Genomic DNA, 22,206 nt, shown 5'->3' on the forward strand with positions numbered 1-22,206 from the left:
TTTTTAGTTATTTCTCGCCTTGTTTCCCCTGCTCTACTTCTTAAGGTACATGTAGTACAAGGAGAACATGCACCCAGAGTTGCCTATCTGATGTTTCAGTGAACATATTTATGCATGTCTGTGTTTGACAAATTTATCACAAGAGTTCATTTAGTGTGTTCATTTGCATATTTGTTTGTTAGAAAGATGAGGTTCTAATCCTTTTCTACCTTTTTTTTAAAAAAAATAAACATATTTAAAAAGTTGTTTGCCCCAAAGAGATTGCCCCAGAAAGCAGATGCACAGAATGCAGAATTTAAAATCAAAGAGTAGATAAGGTACAAGGATATTTCTTATAAAACATATCAAGTGTACATATTTTATGCTCAGTGCTTTTCCTCAGGGAAATGCCAAAGGATATAATCTATGTTTTATATAAACTTGTAGGAGTGATAGACAGAATTTCCCCTCCCCCCAATTTAATCTCTTATGTGGAATGTATTTTATTATCAGTGGCTTGAATCCTAGGGTAAGTTAACGTAAAGATGTTCACAAGAGAAGAGACATTTTCCATTCTTTTTTGCTCTTTGAAGTTCTAGAAGATCACGTTCCTGAGGCCTAGCAGTGCCACAGGGCAGGGAAGAGGAATTAGCCAACATGAGGTGGCAGGTTACTCATAATTTAATGATTCCACTTAATGTATATACAGTACTCGACTATAAGTCTACCTCATGTATAAGTGGAGGACAGGTTTGGGGCCAAATTTATGGATTTTGATGTGACTCATGGATAAGTTGGGGGCAAAACTTAGGGGTGTATAACAAAGGATGCAATGGATGAAACAAAGGAAAACAGTGCCAGAAAATATACAAAATTCCAGCATACTAAAGACTTCATGGATGAGAAAATATAAAGGGGTGTGAGTTCTTCCAGGACAGATGATACTCTTGCTTTTCAAAAGGGGATGGTTTCTTTTTAAAATAAGAATTAAAGTACAGTGGAACCTCGCCTTACAAATTCCGCCTATGCTGAAGCCCCATTCAAGTGAATGGGGCTTGTGCGTGCGGTGGCATGGCTGCGAGTGGTGAGTGAGCACCATGGACGCGCACACCATTCATTTGACTGGGACGCACCACCCCTTGCGCCCCACACGCTCCCACGTGGCTTGAGTACATATGCTCAAGCCTTGTATATGTACAGTGCAGTACTTACATTGACCCATGGATAAGTCAACTCAGGTTTTTGGAGTCAATTTTTTTGACTAAAATTTCTGGACTTATATACAGTATGTTCTATTTCACACTTCTTAGTTTCCCCTAATCCTCCAGAGGGACTTTCAGGTTGGTGATGGGAGAGTAAGAACTTCCATTAGTTAAGTTGTTTAAGATCAAAGAGAGTATTTTAAATACAATCTGACCTCAGTGTGGTGTAATAATAAATTGTTAGCTGAATAAGTGCTAACTTGTAGCTGATGGTTAGATCAAAATGTGCTTTTTTGTATTAAATATTCACCGTTTACAGAAGCCATCTTTTGTTCACTGAAACTGTTCACTATAACTCACACAAGAGCACTGTGTACCCTTTCACTGTCCCAATTTGGCCAGGATAGTACTTATTAATAGCAGTAGCACCTTACACTTCTATACCGCTTCATAATGAACTAAGCACTCTCTTAAGAGGTTTACAATGTGTTAGCCAGTTGCCTGCAATAAGTTGGGTACTCATTTTACCTACCTACGAAAGGATGGGAGGCTGAGTGAGCCTGGAACTCACAATGTTGTGGCTGCATTAATCCTCTGCCATCCCACTTTTTCTTCTGCTTTTAAAATGTTCTAATTCCCCCTCCTCTTCCAGTTTCCTCCTTTGCCTTCAGCTTATTTCAGTCACTGCACACTGGGCTCAAAATGTAAAAGTAATTTGTACTCAGTTTTTTTGTACACAGTTATCTTAATAGGAAGGGGCAGAATCTTATCAGGCACTGCCGCAGACACTCTTTGTGTATTCTTTCTCACAAATAACTTGTCCAACCTTGACCACACTCTGTTGTTGCTTGGCCACACATGTCCTAATTTTGATGTGTGAAATGCTGGAGGGTATGGGTCTGTGCTAGAAAAGTAAAATCAAATCCAAAAATATTCTTCTACTTGTGCAGAAAGTTGCAGAATGTTGATTACTGGTATTAAGTTTGAGCAATGCATGAACATTTTGCAGTCATTTCCCAAATGATGCTAAAGGCTATCTGGTTGCCTTCAGAGTTTCTTAGATAAATGTATATATGTTTTTTGCAAATGTGTCCTTTACCATTTTTGTTTGAAAGTAACTGAGAAAACTTTTTTTTTGGCATTCCTCTGAAGAACATGTAAACTAGATAAATTACAAGGTTTGATTGTTTGGTACACAGTGTAAAGTATTTTCACTGACCTGCTAATAATGTAGCATAATGTCAATCTTAGGTGTTAATAGTGTTCTTTAACTAAGTACAATGTAGCTGCCTTAAAAGAGAAACAAGAAAAATGGCTGTTCAATTCAGATTGCCTTTTGAATCATGATTTTAATAAATTCTTCTACATTTTACTATAGTTAAAGTAACACAATATAGTGCCCTTCAAACTTCCTTTTTATACTTGGGTGTAGGCATGTTGTAACTGTATTTTAGGACTAAGTACATTTTGTAAGCAGAAGCTGTAAAACAAAATGTTTTATTATTCATAATTGTTGAACAGCTATTTGTGTAACTAACAATGTCATTTTCCACAATGAAAGCATTTCTAGTAGTTATAAGCAATGTTTTTGTTAGTTTCTAGTGCCAAACTGAAAAGAAAAAAGAACTGGTTTGGTGGAACTGCCATCTATACAGAACTACTAGCAGATAGTGAAATTAAGAAAACATCTAAATCGAACAGTTCCTCAAATCCAAAATGGGATGAACAATTGACTGTGTAAGTAGACTTTCCCCCCAACTCTGTTTTATTTGATGCACATTGTAATCACTGAAAGTTTGAAATAAATTGGAGCCAATTATTCAGCAGGTACAGTATAAGGATTCTTCTAATTTCCTGTTGATCCTTCCAGCACGGCAACATTTATGTACACAGGGGGGCTGACATCCTTTTCCTAATTTAATATATTAGATGGTAATAAAAGATTTTTAAAAGTACATAAATTGTGTTTTGATGTAGCTTTTTCTCTCTTGAAAGAATTCCCTGTTAAATAATGCTATGGTTAGAGCACTGAATAAGCATAAAAATTACATTCATAATTCACAGTGGTTGCACATTGATCTAAGTATTATTATGTGGTAATCAAGTGTGAGCTGTTCGGAAAGAGATTTTGATTCTTGCTATGTAAAAACAAAGTGAGATTAATGTTTTTTAATAATAGACTTCAAACAGAAATCAGCATCTGATTTGATAAAGTTAGCAGTCTTACTACTTTATTTTCATTTGAACACAAATCCAAAAATCTTTGCATCATATGTTTGCTGTTGTTTTTGATAATGTCTGTATTTACTTTCATTTCTTCAAACATATAAATCAAAATCAAAGGGAGTGATCTGAAGTCTAGCTTTCTTCATTAGTTGGCCTATTTAGTCAAAAGCTTCATTAAACCAAGACTTTTATTTCTGTTTCAGTCTACCCCACTATCCATGCACAAAATATATATATTTTTATTTTTCTTAGGAGAAAACGCTTGAAAAATGTATAGCAGGCTGAACTCTGTGAGATTTATTAATGATGCTACATATAATTATACATTATGAAGAGGGTTTAGCTACCCAGTCTAGAGATTTATTATGATATATTTCAATTGATTCAGATAGCTCAATACATATAATCAGTAGCTTGGATTCAAATAGATAGAGACATAGAACTAAGAGGTTGAATGTCTATCTATCTATCTAAAAAAGCCTGAGAAATTATTTAATATATGGTGTGACTCTGCCACAGCTTGGGACCAGTCTTGACCTGAAGATCCATGACTTGGGATAGAATCTGAAACAGTCTAGTTAGTCTTTGTCACCACTTTTTATTTCTTGACCACATACGCAAAAACAAAACTAAAGTCACAGCAGTAAAACCAATTGACAAATGACAACACTTAAGAGGAGGGAGTGTTTTAAACATCTTAGCCCAATTGCTCTTCCTTCAGACTGATGAGATCCCCAGTGGCAAGTTGAGGATTTTTCCTTGTGGCAGCCTCTTAGAATCATAGAATCATAAGAGTTGGAAGAGATCACAAGGTCCATCCAGTTGAGCCCCCTGCCATGTTGGAACTCACAATCGAAGCATCCCCGACAGATTGCCATGCAGTCTTTGTTTAAAAACCACCAAAGAAGGAGACTCCACCACACTCTGAGGGAGTGTGTTCCTCTGTTGAACAGCCATTACTATCAGGAAATTCTTCCTAAAGTTGAGATGGAATCCCTTTTCCTGTAGCTTGCACCCATTGTTTCAGGTCCTGTTCTCTGGAGCAGCAGAAAACAAGCTTGCTCTATCTTCAAGATGACATCCCTTCAAATACTTAAACAGGGCTGTTATATCACCTCTTAACCTTCTCTTCTCCAGGTCAAACATACCCTCATAGGGCATGGTTTCCAAATCCTTCACCATTTTAGTTGTCCTCCTTTGGACATTCTCCAGCTTGTCAACATCCTTTGTGAACTGTGGTGTCCAAAACTGGACATAGTATTCAGGTGGGGCCTGACCAAAGCAGAATACAGTGGCTTTATTACTTCCCTTGATCTCGACACTATACTTCTATAGATGCAGCCTAAAATTGCATTGGCCTTTGTAGCTGCCGCATCGCACTGTTGACTCATGTTCAACTTGTGGTCTACTTGGACTCCCAGATCCCTTTCACATGTAGTTTCATTCAGCCAGGTGTCCCCCATCCTATATCTTTGCATTTCATTTTTCCGCCCTAAGTGCAGTTCCTTACATTTTCTATGTGTTGAGATTCATTTTGTTAGCTTTGACCCAGCTTTCTAATCTATTAAGGTCATTTGGAATTTTGACCCTCTCTTCTGGGGTATTAGTTACTCCTCCTAATTTGGTGTCATCTGCCAATTTGATAAGCATGCCCTCTATTCTTTCATCCAAATCATTGATAAAGATGTTGAATAGCATTGGGCCCAAGTAAGAACCCTGTGGCACACCACTGGTCACTTCTTTCCAGGATGAACAGGAGCCATTGTTGAGCACCCTTTGGGTGTGGCTGGTCAACCAATTACAAATCCATTTAATAGTTGCATTGTCTAGCCCACATTTTACTAGCTTGTTTACAAGAATGTCATGGGAAACCTTGTCAAAGGTCTTATATCCACAGTGTTCTCTTCATCTACCAAGCTGGTAATTTTATCAGAAAAGATATCAGATTAGTCTGGCATGACTTGTGTTGACTTTGTGATTATGGTGTTGCCTTCTAAATATTCACAGAATATGGAGACAATGTTTCCCCTCCTCCAGTCTGTTGGGACTTCTCTGTTCTCCAGGAGTTCTCAAAGATTATTGCCAGTTGCTCCAATATTACATTTGTTAGTTCTTTGAATACCCTTGGATGTAGTTCATCTGGTCCTGGAGACTTAAATTCATTTAGGTTAACCGGATATTCCTGTACTACTTCTTTCTTTATTCCGTGCTGCATTTCCTCTATTGTGTCCTCTGTTCCATTTTCCTCAGGTTGAGCACCCATTTCCTTTTGTGAGAAGACTGAGGAAAAAAAGGTGTTGAGTAGTTCTGCCTTTTCTCTGTCCCTTGTTAGCATTTTGCCATCTTCTCCACGCCGTGGCCCTACCATTTCCTCCTCCTTCCTTTTCCTAAGGACATACCCCCCAAAGCCCTTTTTATTGTTCTAAAACTCTCTAGCAAGGCTGAGCTCTTTCTGCGCTCCTCTCTTTCCTGTATGCTTGGTCTTCCCTCTGTCCTATCTACATTAATTTCTTCCGCTTTCCTCTGTCAGCATCCCTCTCTTCCTTCCTGATTGTTCCTTCACTCTCTGTTCCTGGTATCATCCCACCTTCAGGCTTCCTTCCCACTCTGTCCTTCGTTGGCTCTGCTCCTACCTCTTCCCTCACCATGTCCTTCATTCCGCCTCCCCCTTCCTTGTTCATCATGTAGTTTATGACCATTTCCAGTGAATCTTCTGTTTAAATAAACAAGTACAGTCAGCCCTCTCTGTCCATGGATTCCTTATCCACGGATTCAACCATCCATGGTTTGAAAATAAACACACATACAGATTCCGAACAGCAAATCTTTATTTTGTCATTTTATATAGGGGACACCATTTCTATGCCATTGTATTTCATTGGACTTGAGTTTTGCTATCCATGGTGAGGTCGGATGGGTCCTGGAACCAAATCCCGGTTGAATGATAAAGGAATGCATATGATTTACACCCAAATAGTTATTTTTTGGGAAAAGGTATTCAATTGGATAAGCCAAATGTTAGGGTAAATAGTACACTGTTGGGGAGATTTATTGTTCACATATATTGTTAATTTATTTGAATATGGAAGTGAAAGATTGCCAGAGACATCATAGCACTTTTATGCTTCAGAATAAGAAAAAGGAAAATCATGAAATGGGTTAAAATATCTTTCTATGAAAGGTGGTCAGATGGAGTGAGGCCTGCATAGTTAAAATTAGCGAGGGGAAATATGAAAGAGGATATATTTGAAGAAATTTAGAAGTCTTTCATTGTTCGTTACTCATGCAAATTCTGATCTTAAACTACCACTTGATCAAATACCACTTGATTGAGAAAGTATGACCTTAAACCACCTCTTGGTCCAAGAAGTGTGATATGAATTTTACAAACAATATGTGAACTTTGGTTAGTACTCAGAAGATGATTTATACCTGTAGTGAATGACAATGCTATATTTTCAAATTAAGATTTGGGGATGGAGGAAGAAAGGGAGAGGAAGGGAGAGCTTACTGTCATAAAATCCATTTGGAAGCTAGATCTTTTACTTTAATTTGACACTGTATTTTGCAGTGATTTATGATAAATGGACATCTGCTATCCCAAGATTTCAAGTATTCTCTTGAATTTTCGGTTTTCATTTAAGTGGAAATATAAGCGTAGATTACTGTTCTTGAATTGGTTGCAAGGAAAACTTGTTCCTAGGCATTCTGGCCAGGGAGCTAAAAAGTTGGGCAAATACGCAGCTGGCATTTTAAAAAAGTTTTATTCACACTGTCTTTCTGCCATCACAGGCAGATAAACCTTTGTAAACTTTAGGCAGACCTAGAAGTTAGGATGTATCCCGTCTTTATTGCTGTATTTCATCTCTACTTCCCCACTTGTGTAAGGACTTCCACAAGTTCTAGTTCCATCTTATTCCCCTTACATGTAAATCTAGTGGAGTAAGGGGCTGTACAGACAGCCCAAAAGGAGCGACTCTGTGCTGCCCCTGGATGCGTGGGGTTGGGGATGCAACAACTGGAACCAACACCCCCCCCACCCTCTGGGAAAAGAAGCCCCGAAAAGGAGCTTCTTTTGCTGGTGCTACAGGAGTGCCATAAGGGTCACATTGCGCCCTCATTACACTCCTGTGTAAATGGCAGCACACCATGATGGCTCTCACGGGGCACGGTAGCGCTTGGGAGCATGTGTACACTCTGCTCTACCAAGCCCTACTTTTGGTTCTCTACTTTGGCAAATCGCCGGTCTGTACCAGGCCTAAGTTAGACAGACTGAAGAATTTAGCTGAATTACTGTTGTTACGCAGATTATGCATTCCTTTGTCATTTCTGTTTACTTGTCTGAGGGAGACTATGGAACTCTGGGACTAATTTCTATAGGTAGTATTTTTGTAGATTAGTGTAAATTAGACTGCATTCTAAATTGGACAAAGCATCAGTGTTGTAATTGGAAAACAGGCTGCTCAGAATGGACATTTATGACACAGCTTAGGTGGGGTTGCACTCCCTGAAATACAGTGTGTGCAGTTTGGGAGCTCTTTTAGACTCTGCGCTAATTTTGGGAAGCTCAAGTGTCTGCAGTGGCCAGAAGTACTTTTTAATGTGGAGGCTGGCATGCTAGCTATACCTCTATCTGTACATTATAGTAAACAATGGAAATAAGTTCTGTTTTCTGCAGATAGAGCTACAGCTTGTGTGTGTGTGTGTGGCAAGATAGTACTCAAATACTATGCCAAGAGCCTTGGTTCTTTTTTGTAGTCTCTGTGATTTACACGAATGGGTTATCCTGCCCCTGCACAGTGCATCTTTTGGAACCTTCTAGAGCATTACATAAGCATTTTGGTTGTAGCTCCACCCACCTCCAGTAGCCCTATATAGGGATTGTCCCCCTGAAACCACCAGTTCCTTTTTGTCTGCTGCCACAGCAGCATCAATAGGAACTGCATTCATTGGATTGATTTCTTCGTAGGACTTCTTGGCCTGTTCAGTATCAGAAATACCAATAACAAGTACATTTCTATACCACTTATTAGTGCACTTAAGCCTTCCCTAAGCGGTTTACAAATGTAAGCTAATTGCCCCCAACAATCTGGATACTCATTTTAGCAACCTCGGAAGGTTGCAAGCCTGAGTCAAGCTTGAGCCCTTTTGCTGGTATTGAACTCGCAACCTTATGGATTGTAAGTGAGGGGCTGCAGTACAGGCATTTAACCACTGCACCACCAGGGCTCCTGGTTCTTTGGCGGTAGTTATGGTGCTGATGTCCAAGGCTATGCTTGCCCTTTGGTCTGTTTCTCAAGTTCAAGGATGAACCAAAATCAGTAGAAGCAAAGCAAGATCTAGTTTGAGCCTGAAAAGATCTCTAATCTCTCCACTGTGTCAACGGTCACTTTGGTCTCAGTCCAGATCTTGCTCTGCTTCTACTGATTATGACTTATCCTCAATTTTAAAGTATTGCTCTTGGAGATTTTATCCATCTTGACACCCTTGGTACTGTGGTCATCATTCTTATAGATGTTTTTGTGAGTGGGCATGTTGAGGTCGAGCCCCAAGCATTCCCTGTATTCCCAATATGGAAGTTCTCTAGCCTTATATAGTCACTATTCATGGGATTATGATTTCCCTCATAGTTACTACTCTCAGAATGAGGCTTGCTCACAGTATCAATAATGCTGTAAGTATTCTCATACTCATTACTGGGAATGTTCCAGTGGGCCCTTCAGCCCAGCATACTATTCAACAGGAAATCTCATTGCTGATGCATCAAGAGCCTTCCCTGCCTAGAGCCCAACCAATCCTGTCTGTACCTAAGAACCCCTCTCAAATTGCTCAGCTTTCAACTGCTGCTGCTTCATCTGCTCCCGTGGAGGTGCCTGTTGCGATAAGGGTCCTTCAACCTTCCCCTTTGGCTACCTCATTCTCTGTTTCTGGATCTGATTGTCATTCCAATACAGAAGTCTCCTCCAATCCTGTTGAGCGTAGTAGCCTTTTCTTCTCCCATTCCAAGCCCTTCCTCTAAATTGTCACCTTTGACAACCACCAGGTAATGACTTCAAATTCTGGAAGTATCCTCCTGTAGGCAGTCTTCACACCACACCTCCCTTGACCATACTATTTCAGGAGATGGAAATTCTCTTGCATAAAGGAGAAATATGGCCCATTCCTCATTCTCAACTTCATCAGGGGTTCTTTTCCAGGGATTTATGTCCTGCACCTAACCTTTGAGGCATCAGTTACTACATCTATCCACAATGCTTCAGGATGATTACCTCCATCCTCCCTTTGATGCAAGCTGGTGATTGGTATGTCACTCTGGACTTGAAGGACACTTACGTCCACAGTTCAGTTCAGTCATTTCACCAACGGTTTCTTTGCTTCATAGTAGGGAAGTGAAGCTGCTGGTTCTGTGTTTTCTCCTTTGGTATCAGCATTGCTCCCCATGTCTTGGCAAAGGTTATGACAGTTGTGGTGGCTTTTTGGCATCAGCAAGTTGTCATCCTTTACAAGTACTGTATATAGATTGTGCCTTCCATTGGGTGGTAGCTCCTACTGGACATAGATGTTGTTTTGCACCTTTTCAACTGAATAGAGAGAACTTTCTTTTGGTTTTCAGCTCAAAGGATAAGGTTCATCGGAGCAATCTTAGACTTGAAAACCAAGGCTGCCTTCTCCCTGGATGACAGGTTCTCAGCACTTTGTCAGGATTCCAGTGTCTTTGCTACAGAAGGCTCAGGGCCATATGTGTGCAAGTAATCCCATTGTGGGAGAAGGCAGGATGTAAATCCTTAAAATAAAAAATAAAATGAAATTAATGTTGGACTACATGGTGTCTATCTTGTCAGTCAAACATGCAAGACTGGCTTAATTCTCAGTTTGATCCACTTTGAGATCCTCCCAAGAAGTGACTCACCAGTCCAAGCACTGGCCAGTGTTCCTTCAGATGAGACAGTCCACGTCCAGAGCAGCATACCTTTCTCTCGTTCTGAACCTCAAGTGCTTGTCACAACAGGTGCTTCAAGAAAAACCTTTCATATCAACGCCCTGGAGCTGTTAAGGGTAGGGAAGACATTCAGGACTTTCAAAACTCTATTATGAGGTGAGGATGGTGCAAGTGTTGGCCAATAACACTACCATCAACAAGCAAATGGGTGTATGGTCAGTTATTCTCTTCTGCCTCACACAAAGATTGTGGGATTGGTGCATTGCCAGGAATGTTATGATCATGGTGGTCCATCTTTTCAGAGAAGACAACGCCTAGCAGACAAGCTAACTGAGACATCAAATTCACCTTACGACTGGATGCTTCATCTTGAGGTACTGGTACTGATCTTCCATTACATAGGCACTCTGGTACTGGACCTCTTTGCTTCTGAGATGCTCAGTGTGAGGGGTTTGGTTCCCAGACTTATCGGGGTAGGCCATGCAGGGAGACCTTCCTTTTTCATTGGAATGTTGTCACAGTGTATGCTTTTCATCTCTCCCCTCTTCTCATGAGGGTAATAGCCAAGATCCATGGAGAACAAGTGACTTACATCCTGATCATGCTGAGGTGGGCCCAGCAGCTGTGGCTCACCTTTCTTCACCTCTCTCAAGGACTTCCATGCAGACTGGATCTTCTCAGCCTGTGCCATACTTGAGTCACATGTTCTGACCTCAACACCCTCAACCTCATGATGTGAATTGTTGCTGTCAGGGACATTATCACTGCCACTCATCAGTCTTCCATCAGATGTTCTTATTCTTAAAAGACTTCTGTATTCGCCTTCACATTCCTCCTTCTGAATACCAGACATGTTCTGGATTTCTTGCTTAAATTGTCTTCCAGGGTCTTGTCCTGATCATTGACATGGTGTTACCTGGCTACAATTTCTGTGAGCTTTCAGTCTTGCTGCTCCCTTGATCCCCTTGTGAAAATGTTCTTGAAAATCTATTTAAAAAACCTTCATCCTTTAGTGTTGGGCCTGATGCCACAGTGGAGCTTGGAACTCAGCCCAACTTTATGGGAAGCCTTTTTAGTCTGCACTCTCTGGTTGCTTTCTTGGAAGGCTGCCCTCCTGGTAGGAATCATGTCTGCTGGATGGGCTAGTGACTACTGTGCTTTCCATGTGGGCCATTTGTACCTGAAATTCCACCCAGTTGAGCCATATTGAAACATGACATTGCCTTCTTGCCTAAGATGGTGTCTGCTTTTCATGCCACCCGTCTTTGTTCTCCCTGCTTTTATGCAGAATACTATTTCTGCATTCAGAAGCAAGTTGCACTCTCTAGACTTGCAGAGGGCTTTGCTTTTTATGCTGACAGACTTCGGTTTTTCGGACTTCACTGAGACTCTGTGTGTGCTCTTCTTTGGTGAAGAAAGGACTGCCTGTTTTGTCTCAGTGCTTCTCAAAGTGGTTAGTGACGGCTGTCTGTTTCATGAACTGGCTCAGAAGGTCTCTCTGGTTTGAATTAATGCTTGCCAAGAACATTTGTCAGATGTCTACTTTGTCAGAAACTATTACTTTTATATCTCATTACAGAGTGAAGCTGATGTCTTGAGCTGGCACTGCCTTTAGGAGATCTATACTTTATTCTTCCATATCTTGACTGTGTTATTGACGTTTCAGGACAATTCTGTCTTCTAAAACTTTGAACCAGAGAGACATTTTGTATTGGGCATTGGCATTTTAGATTAATTCTGTATTCTGGGATTTGTTATAGATTGAACTTACATTGTATAGGTCAATGTTTAGTAAACAACTGATTTGTGTGCAGTGACATTCTTACCACCTACTTGTGTAGTTTGGTAGTCTCCCATTTGGTGAATCACAGAGACCATGAAGAAGAGACACGTTGCATACCTGTAATTATAATTTTTTGCCCATCCTCCCCTCATCGTGTCCTGTCTGTCCTTTGGATTGCTGCATTGGAACTGGCTTTGGTGGGAAGATGCTTTATAGGGGAGCTGGAGGGGTGTGTGACTACTGCCAAAATGTTGGTTATGCTTTAGAAGATTCTGAAAGATGCACTGCACAGGTGCGGCATAAGCCATTTGTGTTAGTTCATGGATGACACTTGAAAAACTACCTTTACAGGTATGCAATCTGTCCTTACTGATTTTTACCTTTAAATCCTCTAATGCTTTAGGACCGAGATAACCAAAATGTTGGAGGACCATTTGTATCTGTATCAGACTGTGTTTTAAGAGCTTACTTGCCTACCCATAGGGGCATTTCGTTTATCAGGTACAAGTGTTTTGGTTTGGTTTGGTTTGGTTTTTTGCAGTGGTCTCATGTTTCTTGAGAGAATTTCTGTTTTGTATTGAGCATTTAGGAGAGCTCCCAAGAAAAGCCATTGTTGTTCTTTATTTGTTTTATTGGACTGTTACTGGTTTATACCTGTACATTTTTTTTGTTACATTTTAGTATTGTCTGGACTACGTGTTTGCTATTATTTCTATTTTTCATTCATTTTATTCATTATTTCTCTTTTAATATTATACTGATTTTTCTGTTTTAAGCAATCTTAGAAGTATTTTGAATAAAATAATAAAGTAATCTTTAGTTACTTATATCTCAGGTTTGTTTTAATTTGGGTTCCAAGGCGGAGAATAGGGCTTGAAAGCATGATATCTGAATTTTTCTTCCATGTTTTAACTGAAAGCAGTTGTATATTAAGAATTCTATCATATATCATTAGTTGAAAGACTTCCATTCACATGTACTGCGATAGTTGGGTCTGTGGGACTTGTATGATTAAACTACATATAGTGAAAGTATTTATATCTCCCTTCTGAATTCCTTTAGGGGCTGCTGTTTATGGGTGATATAAAAAACAGGGTGTCAGAAAAAATACAAATTTTTAGTAACTATCTACTAAAGGTTTTCCTAACAAACGATCAAAGAGTTACTCAGGGAAGTGTGGTATTACATTAGGAACACTATACATATTCTGTACATCAATCATATTTTATGTATCTGACACTTTCTTTGGTTTACTGGTTGGATGGAAGGTTTCCAGAGATCATAAAAGTTGTTTGTTTGATGTAGATTGAAATCCAACACTTTCCCTATTAAATAAAGTGAAAGTGCTCCAATAACTCAACACTGCATGTTATGTTTAAAGAAGAATGTGCTACATATTTCTGATTATGAAAAAAACCCAAACCCATGTTTGTCTACAGGAATGTGACTCCACAGACCACTTTGGAATTTAGAGTTTGGAGCCATCATACTTTAAAAGCTGATGCTTTATTAGGAAAAGCCACTGTAGATCTTAGACAAGCTTTGGAAATCCATAACAGAAGATGTAAGTTACAAATTTATTTAGTTACTCATTATTTTAAGAAGGTGTATATTTATTTTCAGTGATTTGTGTTACTGTAATTTTAGCTTTTCAGTTGTAACATTTGCTATGTAACATAAAACAGGGATGTCTTCTGCCCATGAAGATCATCACAACACACGCTCTATTAGTGATATAGGAATGTTATAATTAGTAAATCATATCTATTTATATTATAGATGCTAATGTATATTAATTTTATAAAGATTTCATCAATTTATGGACAGCCTAACAAATAAATGCTATTAGATCATTCTGTTAGATCATTCATTTTTTCTCAGTACATGAGAGACAGTTCACTGTTTTCCTTATTTAGATGACAGTTCATTTGGGATTATGTGGAATGGTATTTTGAATCCAGTTTAAAGAGTCAGAAACAAATGTCCTACCCACTGATTCATTCCCATAGGAACAGAGGATTCCTTAACTCACCTGTCCCATCCCATAGTAAACAGCAGCAAGAGCTTTGCCCAGAATCTTGTTCTATCAAATAGCTGTTTACCCCAAGTTTTTTTTAATGTTTCCCTTCCTTCTGTGAGTAGCAATAAAGGTTCTCTCAACTTCTAACCCTTATGCAACTAAGCTCGTGACAACATCTGTTTTTAAAACTTGGGAAACAGGAGTGAATTGTTGATGTATATAAAGGAGAACATAGCCAAAATCCTCTTATGATATTGGCCTGAAAATTGATGATGGACATAACTTAAGGGTCAACAACCTAGCTCTGTAGCTTGGGTGCTCTTACATGAAACCTGAACTGGTATAATGCAGTAAAGCTTTGCTGACATCAGTCATGTTCAAACATAAGGAATATTAATATTCTTATTAATAAAATTATGTAAGTAGGAGCTATAGTAGGAGTAGTATACTAGCATGTAGGAGCTGTAGGGTTCTATCTAAAAATATGTGAGAAGAAGGCCACTTCTACGATGTGGCATAGCAAGCTTGTTTACATTGATTTAGACTACCTAGCTCAGTACTTTCAACCGCATCTATTCATAGCTCTCCAAACTTTCCAACAGGATTTCATTCCAGCCCTACCTAGAGATACCAGTGATTACTGTAAATTCAGAACCTCTTCCATATATATTATTTACCCCAGAACCTCAATTTCCATGTGTTTTGTTTACCCTGAGTGTAGCTCCTTTCCTTGTTCTCCACATTGCAGTTTCCTGAGTCACTGGAAAAACATCTCCTGGAAGGTCAAAATGCTTGGAAAAGACCTGGGATGTGACCTTAGTGGCTGTGTGTGTGTGTGTGTGTGTCTGTGGAGAGGGCCTATCAGTCCTCTAGATCAACAACTGGTATGAAATGTGTGCCCTAGATAATTCGACTAAACCACTAAAGCTGTTTTTTAACTTTAGCTCCATGGACACCTAGGGCTCCATGGATAGGCTTTAGGATGTCTGTAAACAGGATGCAAAAATGATTTTTAAAAAAATCTTCCTCTAACTTTACATTTTTCCTGTCACACTAAATGCTAAGGTAAAAAGTAGTACTTTTCAAGAGTTCGTTATACATTCTTATTTTTGTTCATTCCAGATTAATTTATCCAAAGGCAATCAATTTCCACTGCAATTAAATAAACTGTGTATATCTGTGTATATATTTATGTGTATTTTCTGGGGAAGGATTCTGTAGGTTTCATCAGATTCTCTTAGGGGCTCTGAACCCCTTAAAGGTTAAGAACCACTGTACTAAAGGATCTCTGTTCCTTGGATAACTATATTTTAAAAAGTTGGTTCTTAAAATTTGGGTGAAGGATTATAAAAACAGTTAACATGTGTATAATTAAGTATTAGTCTTTTTTTTTTTTAAAAAATGAGTCAAATGGTTTATGCTGACTAAATCTTTACAATATATTTTTCCTTTGTAGTAGAAAGAGTCAAAGAACAGTTGAAACTCTCACTGGAAAACAAGAATGGCTTGGTGCAAACAGGAGAATTGGTAATAGTGCTTGATGGTTTGGTGCTTGAGCCAGAATCCCTTACAAACCACAATTCATTAGTAACCAGTAAGTTAAACTTTGGAAATTATTAATAAACAGCAAATAACTTTGGAAGATATTTTTTTATTACCTTAGTCTAAGAAGAATAATTTAATTTCCTTTCTTACTGTTTAGTAGAAGTCCAGCAAAATGGTGATGCTTTACATGAAAACAGAGAAACATCTGCAAGAACCACTTCCAGGTCAGATTTCTTCTGAAGACTACTGTGTATGGTATTACCACCATGCTGAAACACTGTAAAACCTAATTTGCAGACTATGAAGTTGCCTTTTATCATCCACGTAGGAAGTTCTTGAATGAGGAAGGCAAACTAAGCTCCAAATGAATCACCTATTTCAATGGGCATAGTTCAAGAGATGTTTTTTCTTGTTAATACTTAACACCTGTACACAATAAAAGTACTCCCTAGAGCAGTTTAAATACCTGAAATAACTTTCTGCAATAGTTTAAAATACTAAAAGATGCACTTTAAAATGTGACTGCATTTCCAAAATAAAACTTACATGGTAGTGGAGATACCTTTCAGAAATTACCCTATCTCAAGTTGACAATTCTGGTATCTTTTCATTGTGTAAAAGGGTATCGAAAATGCTGTCTTATGTTGGTTGGGGTTTAGGTAGGTGAAAAGTCATTCTAGCCAAATCACTACCCTCTATTACTTATTCTAGGTGCTGTGTGCACAGTTTATTGTAGAAAGCATGTTTTTACCTATCTAGTAGGCCCAGTCTTCGTTACAACCTGTTCTGGCTGTAAATCAGATGCAGATTATTTTGTTCGTGAAGAAGGATCTGACCAAGAAATAAAGGAACTGATCTTGGTTAGTTGCTTTCCATCCTCAGAAGAAGCATTTTTCTTCAGGGAGAAGGCAGCCTTTGTGTAATATGAGGTTGTACCATACTATTTTACCCACTTCTATTCCCATCATACAGTTTATGGCGATAGTGTGAAATGAATTACTGTATATACTTGTCTATAAGTCAAAAAATTTAAGCCCATTATATACAGGTCAATATGGTAATACTGCTCTGTGAGTTTTGGAAAAGCTGGCGTGGAAGGAAGGGGGGGAGAAATCAGAGGTCTGTGTCCTTTTTGCAAGCCATCAGCCTTGGCGGAAGGGAGGGAAATCAGAGGTCTGTGTCCTCTTTTTTGCAAGCCATCAGCTTTGGGGAAAGTTGTGAGGAAGGAAAGGAAATAGGAGGTCTGTGTCCCCCTTTTTCCAAGCCACCAGTCTTGGGGAAAGTTGTGGGGAAGGGAGGGAAATCAGAGGTCTGTGTCCCTCTTTTTGCAAGCCATCAGCCTTGGGGAAAGTTGTGGGGAAGGGAGGCAAATCGGAGGTTAGTGTCCACATTTTGCATGCCCAGACTGTCACTCTTGGGAGAGGTCCAGAGAGGGGGGAGGGATCCCCCCCCCCGGGTTTTGGATCCTTTGTTACATGCTCCTGAGTTAGACCCTCAACATCAACGGGTCATATCAAAATCCATGCTTTTGCCCCCTAAACCTGCCCTCAACTTATACATGAGTTTGACTTATACACGAGTATATACGGTATGCTGAAGCTCTTAGTTACTAAGATGACATATACAGTTGCCTCAGTTTAATCTGACAGTTATCTTTCAGTTTTCTTAGTGGTAGATGATATTATTTGTTAAAATTGAAGCTGCATATAGACAAAGTTATTCTGAGTGTCCAGCTGGTTGGGAACTTAACTTTTCTATAACATTTGATAGCTTTCTGATGTTTGATGACTAACTGATAAAACCTGGTAAACCCAGTATATTTTCAATTTTTTCCCAGGGGGATGTGAAATGATGGACTCAGGTAAATGAGCAAAGAGACAGTGCTAGCAATAAACAGTACAATTTATTGACCTAAAGCACATGAATTCTGTTTGTGTTGCATATGTATATGTCAAGTTTTACAAAAGTAACAGCTTCCCACCTTAAGGGGATTTCAATTGAAAATATTCAAAACAGAGAAAGGGATGAGTAGAAAGGCATGAACGGGAAACAATATATGATTTTGTAGATTACATATATACATTGGCTTATTTCTGGCAAGGTATTTTGACTAGTGACAGTACAAATATATATAACAGATCTAAATATATCTGTTCTTACAAGATTTCTGTGTGCTTTTTTCCAGCAGAATAGACAATCAAGTGTCGTCATGTTCTGTAGTACAGATCTCATTCCCTATAGATGCAGTAAATGGAGACAGTGGAGACAACACACCATCTCCTCCTCATATTGCAACCAGAGCCCAAAATACGCCACCACCAAAACCACTAACAAGTGAGCCTGACAACAACCTTGGTAAGAAAAAAAAGGTGGATAAAATTGTCCTTTACAAGAAACAGACTAACTTTAGGATTTGTTGTGTTTGATTAGATTAGTAGAGCTGTGGAATATTGTGGCAAGCAGAAACTTCATGGGAACAATTGCTGCTGAGCTTTCCCTTCTGAAAAGTCTCCTGAACTTTCAAATAGATTTTTGCTGGGAAGAGAACATGAGAGGGTTGAAGTGGGAAGCCAGTGGATATTAAAACCTATCTGAACACAAAATATGTGTGTTCCTTTTGGATCCTGGCCTGCTTCTTGTTACCCAATATTACAGGATTTGTTTGGTTACATATTTTGATTATTCAGTATACAGTCAGCCCTCCAATTTCGCGGGGGATCTGTTCCAGACTCCTCCGTGAAAATGAAATTTTGCACACATTCAAGCCCCATAGGCTTGAATGGGGGCGCGGGCTCGTGAGTGGCTGCAGTCGCATGCCTTGGGAGTGCGCTCCCCATTTAATTTCCTCCGTTTGCTGCTTGCAAGTAAGCGAGGGTCGCGGATATGAAGTCCGTGCAAAACTGGGGCAATTGTATAAGAAATCTGTACTGAAGAGAGATTTTGTTTAAATTTGCAAGAATGCAGCTTTAGCCACAGTACAAGTAAAATGGAATTGATTTCTTACGGAACAGTATAATTAGTAATAATACATGAAGCATCTTGAATATGAATGAATGAATGAATGAATAAACTAATGCATGGCTTAAAAGGAGCTTTTTAGATTTGTATTTCTGGGTATGCCGGTGAGAATTGGACAATGAACAAAGCTGATAGAAAGTCAACTCATTTGAGAAACTGTGCTGAGAAGCCATAGCCATGAATCTGCAGGAGATGAGTGGTTGAGGATAGAGTGATTTGGAGGTCTCTCATTCATAGGGTTGCCATGGGTTGAAGTCGACTTTGATTGTAATCACCACATTTGTTGTTGTTTATATCCTGCCTCTCAGTACTGGGAAAATATTAAAACTAAAACAGATACAAATACATACAAATAAAATCAGATACACACACACACACACACAAAACAGTTAAATGTTTTTAAAATTAAAACAATTAAAAATTTATTAAAAAACAGAAGATAAAAATTCACAAGACTGACCACCATTAAAATCGCATTGCAGCAAATTGTAATGAAAAGTTCTTTACTTACTGGCAAAACGACCAAAAGGAGTGAGCCAGCCTATCCAACCTGTGGAGGCAGATCCAAAGCTTGAGAGCAGCTGCAAAACCTTTTCCCTTGTTCCCACTAAAATGTGCTTATAAAAGTGATGGGACTGAGAGAAGCCCCCCCCCCCCCCCCCGCAGATCTTAGAGCTCAGGTAGGCTCATATGGGAGAATGAGATCCTTCAGATAAACCTGGATATGAGCAGTATCTTTCTGAGCACTTTTCAAAGGCAGTACTCCACATCCACTGCATTGTAGTAATCCAAATGGGATGTGATTAAAGCTTGTGTTACCATGGCCATATCAAATAACTCCAGGAATAAATGCAGCTGTCACAGTAGCTTTAACTGTGCAAGTGTACTCTTAGTCACTTCTGAAACCTGGGTCTTCAAGTTCAGGGCTGAATCCAGGAGTGTACCTAAACTGCAAATCTGTGTCTTTGGGGGATTGTAAACCCTCATATAGTCCACTGTAAACACCAGGCATCAGTTTAGTGTGGAAGCAACTTTCTTTGAATTACATGGAAAGGAGTAATAGAGCTGAGTAGTGTGGTGTAGTGGTTTGAGGATTGGACTACAAGTCTTGTGAACAGGGTTCAAATCCTGGCTCGACAGTGTAAAAATCCTCTGGGTGACCTTGAGCATGTCACTCTCCCAGCCTCAGAGAATGGCAGTGGCAAATCCCTTCTGAAGAAACTTGCCAAGAAAACTCTGTGATACGTTTGCTTTAGGATCGCCATAAGTCAGAAATGACTTGAAGGCACACAGTAACAACAGTTGCAAACATATTGGCAATACCTGACCTCTGAACTCCAGACAACCTGTCCCAGCGATTTCATGTACATGTTAAGCTATGTAGGGAACAAAACAGAACTCTGAAGGACAGGACAATGGCCAAGGAATAGAATGGAAGCGCTGTAGTACCACCTTCTGAGAGTGCCCCTCTAAGAAAACCAGTATTTAATATGCACTCCATTCCATCCCAGCAAGCTGACCAAAAGGATACTATGATCAGTGGTATCCATTGTCCAAGAGGTCAATCAGAACCAAGGCCACAACCTCTCTAAAACTGGGCCCAAAGCCAGATTGAAATGGATCTAGATTATGCAAGTGTTTTTATCTGCAAATTGCCCAGCAAATTCTTCATAGTGGGCTATCAGAATGGGTCTGAATTCTCTTTTGGGCTAGATTGTAAAAGACCCCTAACCACTTGAAATACCTCTGCTGGATGACATGTCAAAACAGTCGTTGCAGAGAAACAGTTGCATATTCTCAGACCTTACTATTCCTTTAGTGGCTTTTTGTATCTTTTAAAAATAATAATCACAGTGTACTTGACTCTTTAATGGGAAAACTACTGTTTCCACTTCCATCTCTAAAAGAAATATTTCACAGATAAGGCCAATATTCCTTTCTCACTTGTATTCCTCAGCAACTGATATTCAGAGACAGGCTGACTCTGATATTGGAAGTAATATATAGCTCCCATGACTGATGCTCAGTGAAAAATCGGTCCTTCACAAATTTGTCCAATCCTCGTTATAGCCTTCAGGGTTGGTGGCTATCACTGCAATTTATGTTGTTGAACTGTATAATTTACTTATGTTCTTATGTGAAGAAGTAATTGTAATCTTCCACTGTGTGTCTTTTTTTTTTTTTTTTGGGAGACCCCGAGTTCTAGTATTACGAGAGAGAAATAAAAGCTTCTCCCTGTTTACTTAGGTCTCAAACACATTGCAGAAATAATCCAGTTTGAGACCACTTTAAATGCTTTGGCTCAGTGCTCTTGTGGCCCCAGAGGTCTCTGACACAGAAGGCTAAACGTCTCACAAAACTACAGCCCCTAGAATTCCCTAGTATTGAGCCAGGGCAGTTAAAACAATCTCAAACTGGATTATTTCGGCTTTGTGTTTTGGACCTTAGTCCTCACCATTCATAATTTTATATGCTGATAAAGTTCCTTAGGGGACCCTGCTGTTTACATCACTCCATTGTGATGATTGTCTGTTTAGAACCATTCTCTGTTGCCTGTTCTTCAGCCAGTTACTGATCTGAAGGAGAATCTCTTCCATAACAGAATGTAATTTTTTTAAAGTAATCTTTACATTGGAAAAAAATTACAGTGCGCCCATGTCATACGCGGGAGCACCATACGCGGCTTCCAGCATATGCTGGAAGCCACGCCGGAAAGTCTTCTCCTGCGCCCCGGAAGAAACAATGGGGTGCGTGCCCATGGTGCATGCCCCGCAGAGCACCAGGTGCATGCCACGGGAACAATCCCCATTGTTTCTAACGGGGCTTGAGTTTATGCTGTATTTCCCTTATGTGGCGGGGTCCGGAACGGATCCCCCGCGTAAGGGAAGGGCCAACTGTACTTCATCTAATTCTTTGTCAAAACAAAATGTTTTGGTTTTCCCTCTATGCAGTTAATTGTGAGTCATCTGTGATGGAAGCTGATAATCATTCAACCTCTGAAACTCCTATGGATTCTACAGATGCATCTATGTCTGTAGATTGCACTACAGCAACAACTACTACTATAGAACCTCCTTTAGGAACAGAAGCTACGACTAGTAACTCTGAAATCAGCACTTCTACAGCTCCTGCCAATGTATCTCTAGGACTTGAAAATGTTGCTCCTGCAGATTCTTCATCTTCTAGTACACGAAACACTACGACTACAGAAGCAGCAAAACCAAGGGAATCTTCAAATGTATCTGGGGAAGCTGTAAGGCAACAGCCTGGTAATAACAGCATAGAACCTCTGCCCCCAGGGTATGTGATCTTTGTTTTCATCAACATTATAAAAATAATAACCATCGGGATATTAGATATGCATATTAATACACCTTTTTTGTATCCCTTTAATTGTACTGTTTTTTAATATTGTAAGCAGCCCCGAGTCCCAGTTTTGGGAAAAGGGCAGGATGATGATGATATTTTACTACAATTTAGCTAGTACCAAGGT

The 22,206-nt window shown here is 39.4% G+C and overlaps 2 protein-coding genes across 6 annotated transcripts in view; one reads left to right on the forward strand and one right to left on the reverse strand.

The window, feature by feature from the left end:
- Window positions 1–22,206, forward strand: part of WWP1 (WW domain containing E3 ubiquitin protein ligase 1) — a 70,800-nt gene that overhangs the window by 26,983 nt on the left and 21,611 nt on the right. For 2 of the 5 annotated variants that reach the window (XM_089517567.1, XM_089517568.1), the window contains exons 3-8: window positions 2,777–2,918; window positions 13,570–13,694; window positions 15,607–15,744; window positions 15,853–15,919; window positions 17,881–18,050; window positions 21,665–22,013. In XM_089517567.1, coding sequence (XP_089373693.1) covers window positions 2,777–2,918; window positions 13,570–13,694; window positions 15,607–15,744; window positions 15,853–15,919; window positions 17,881–18,050; window positions 21,665–22,013 — 991 coding nt within the window. The remainder of the gene's footprint in view (window positions 1–2,776; window positions 2,919–13,569; window positions 13,695–15,606; window positions 15,745–15,852; window positions 15,920–17,880; window positions 18,051–21,664; window positions 22,014–22,206) is intronic. The other 3 variants (XM_089517570.1, XM_089517571.1, XM_089517569.1) reach the window with 3 other exon arrangements.
- RMDN1 (regulator of microtubule dynamics 1) overlaps window positions 18,747–22,206 on the reverse strand; it is a 57,986-nt gene continuing 54,526 nt past the window's right edge. The window contains exon 11 of the mRNA XM_089517572.1: window positions 18,747–19,040. Within this exon, the coding sequence (XP_089373698.1) occupies window positions 19,018–19,040 (23 nt within the window). The 3' untranslated portion in view covers window positions 18,747–19,017. The remainder of the gene's footprint in view (window positions 19,041–22,206) is intronic.

The sequence above is a fragment of the Sceloporus occidentalis genome, unplaced genomic scaffold, assembly GCF_023333645.1.
Source record: "Sceloporus occidentalis isolate IW3139 unplaced genomic scaffold, rSceOcc1.0.p SCAF_3, whole genome shotgun sequence".
NCBI lineage: Eukaryota > Metazoa > Chordata > Lepidosauria > Squamata > Phrynosomatidae > Sceloporus > Sceloporus occidentalis.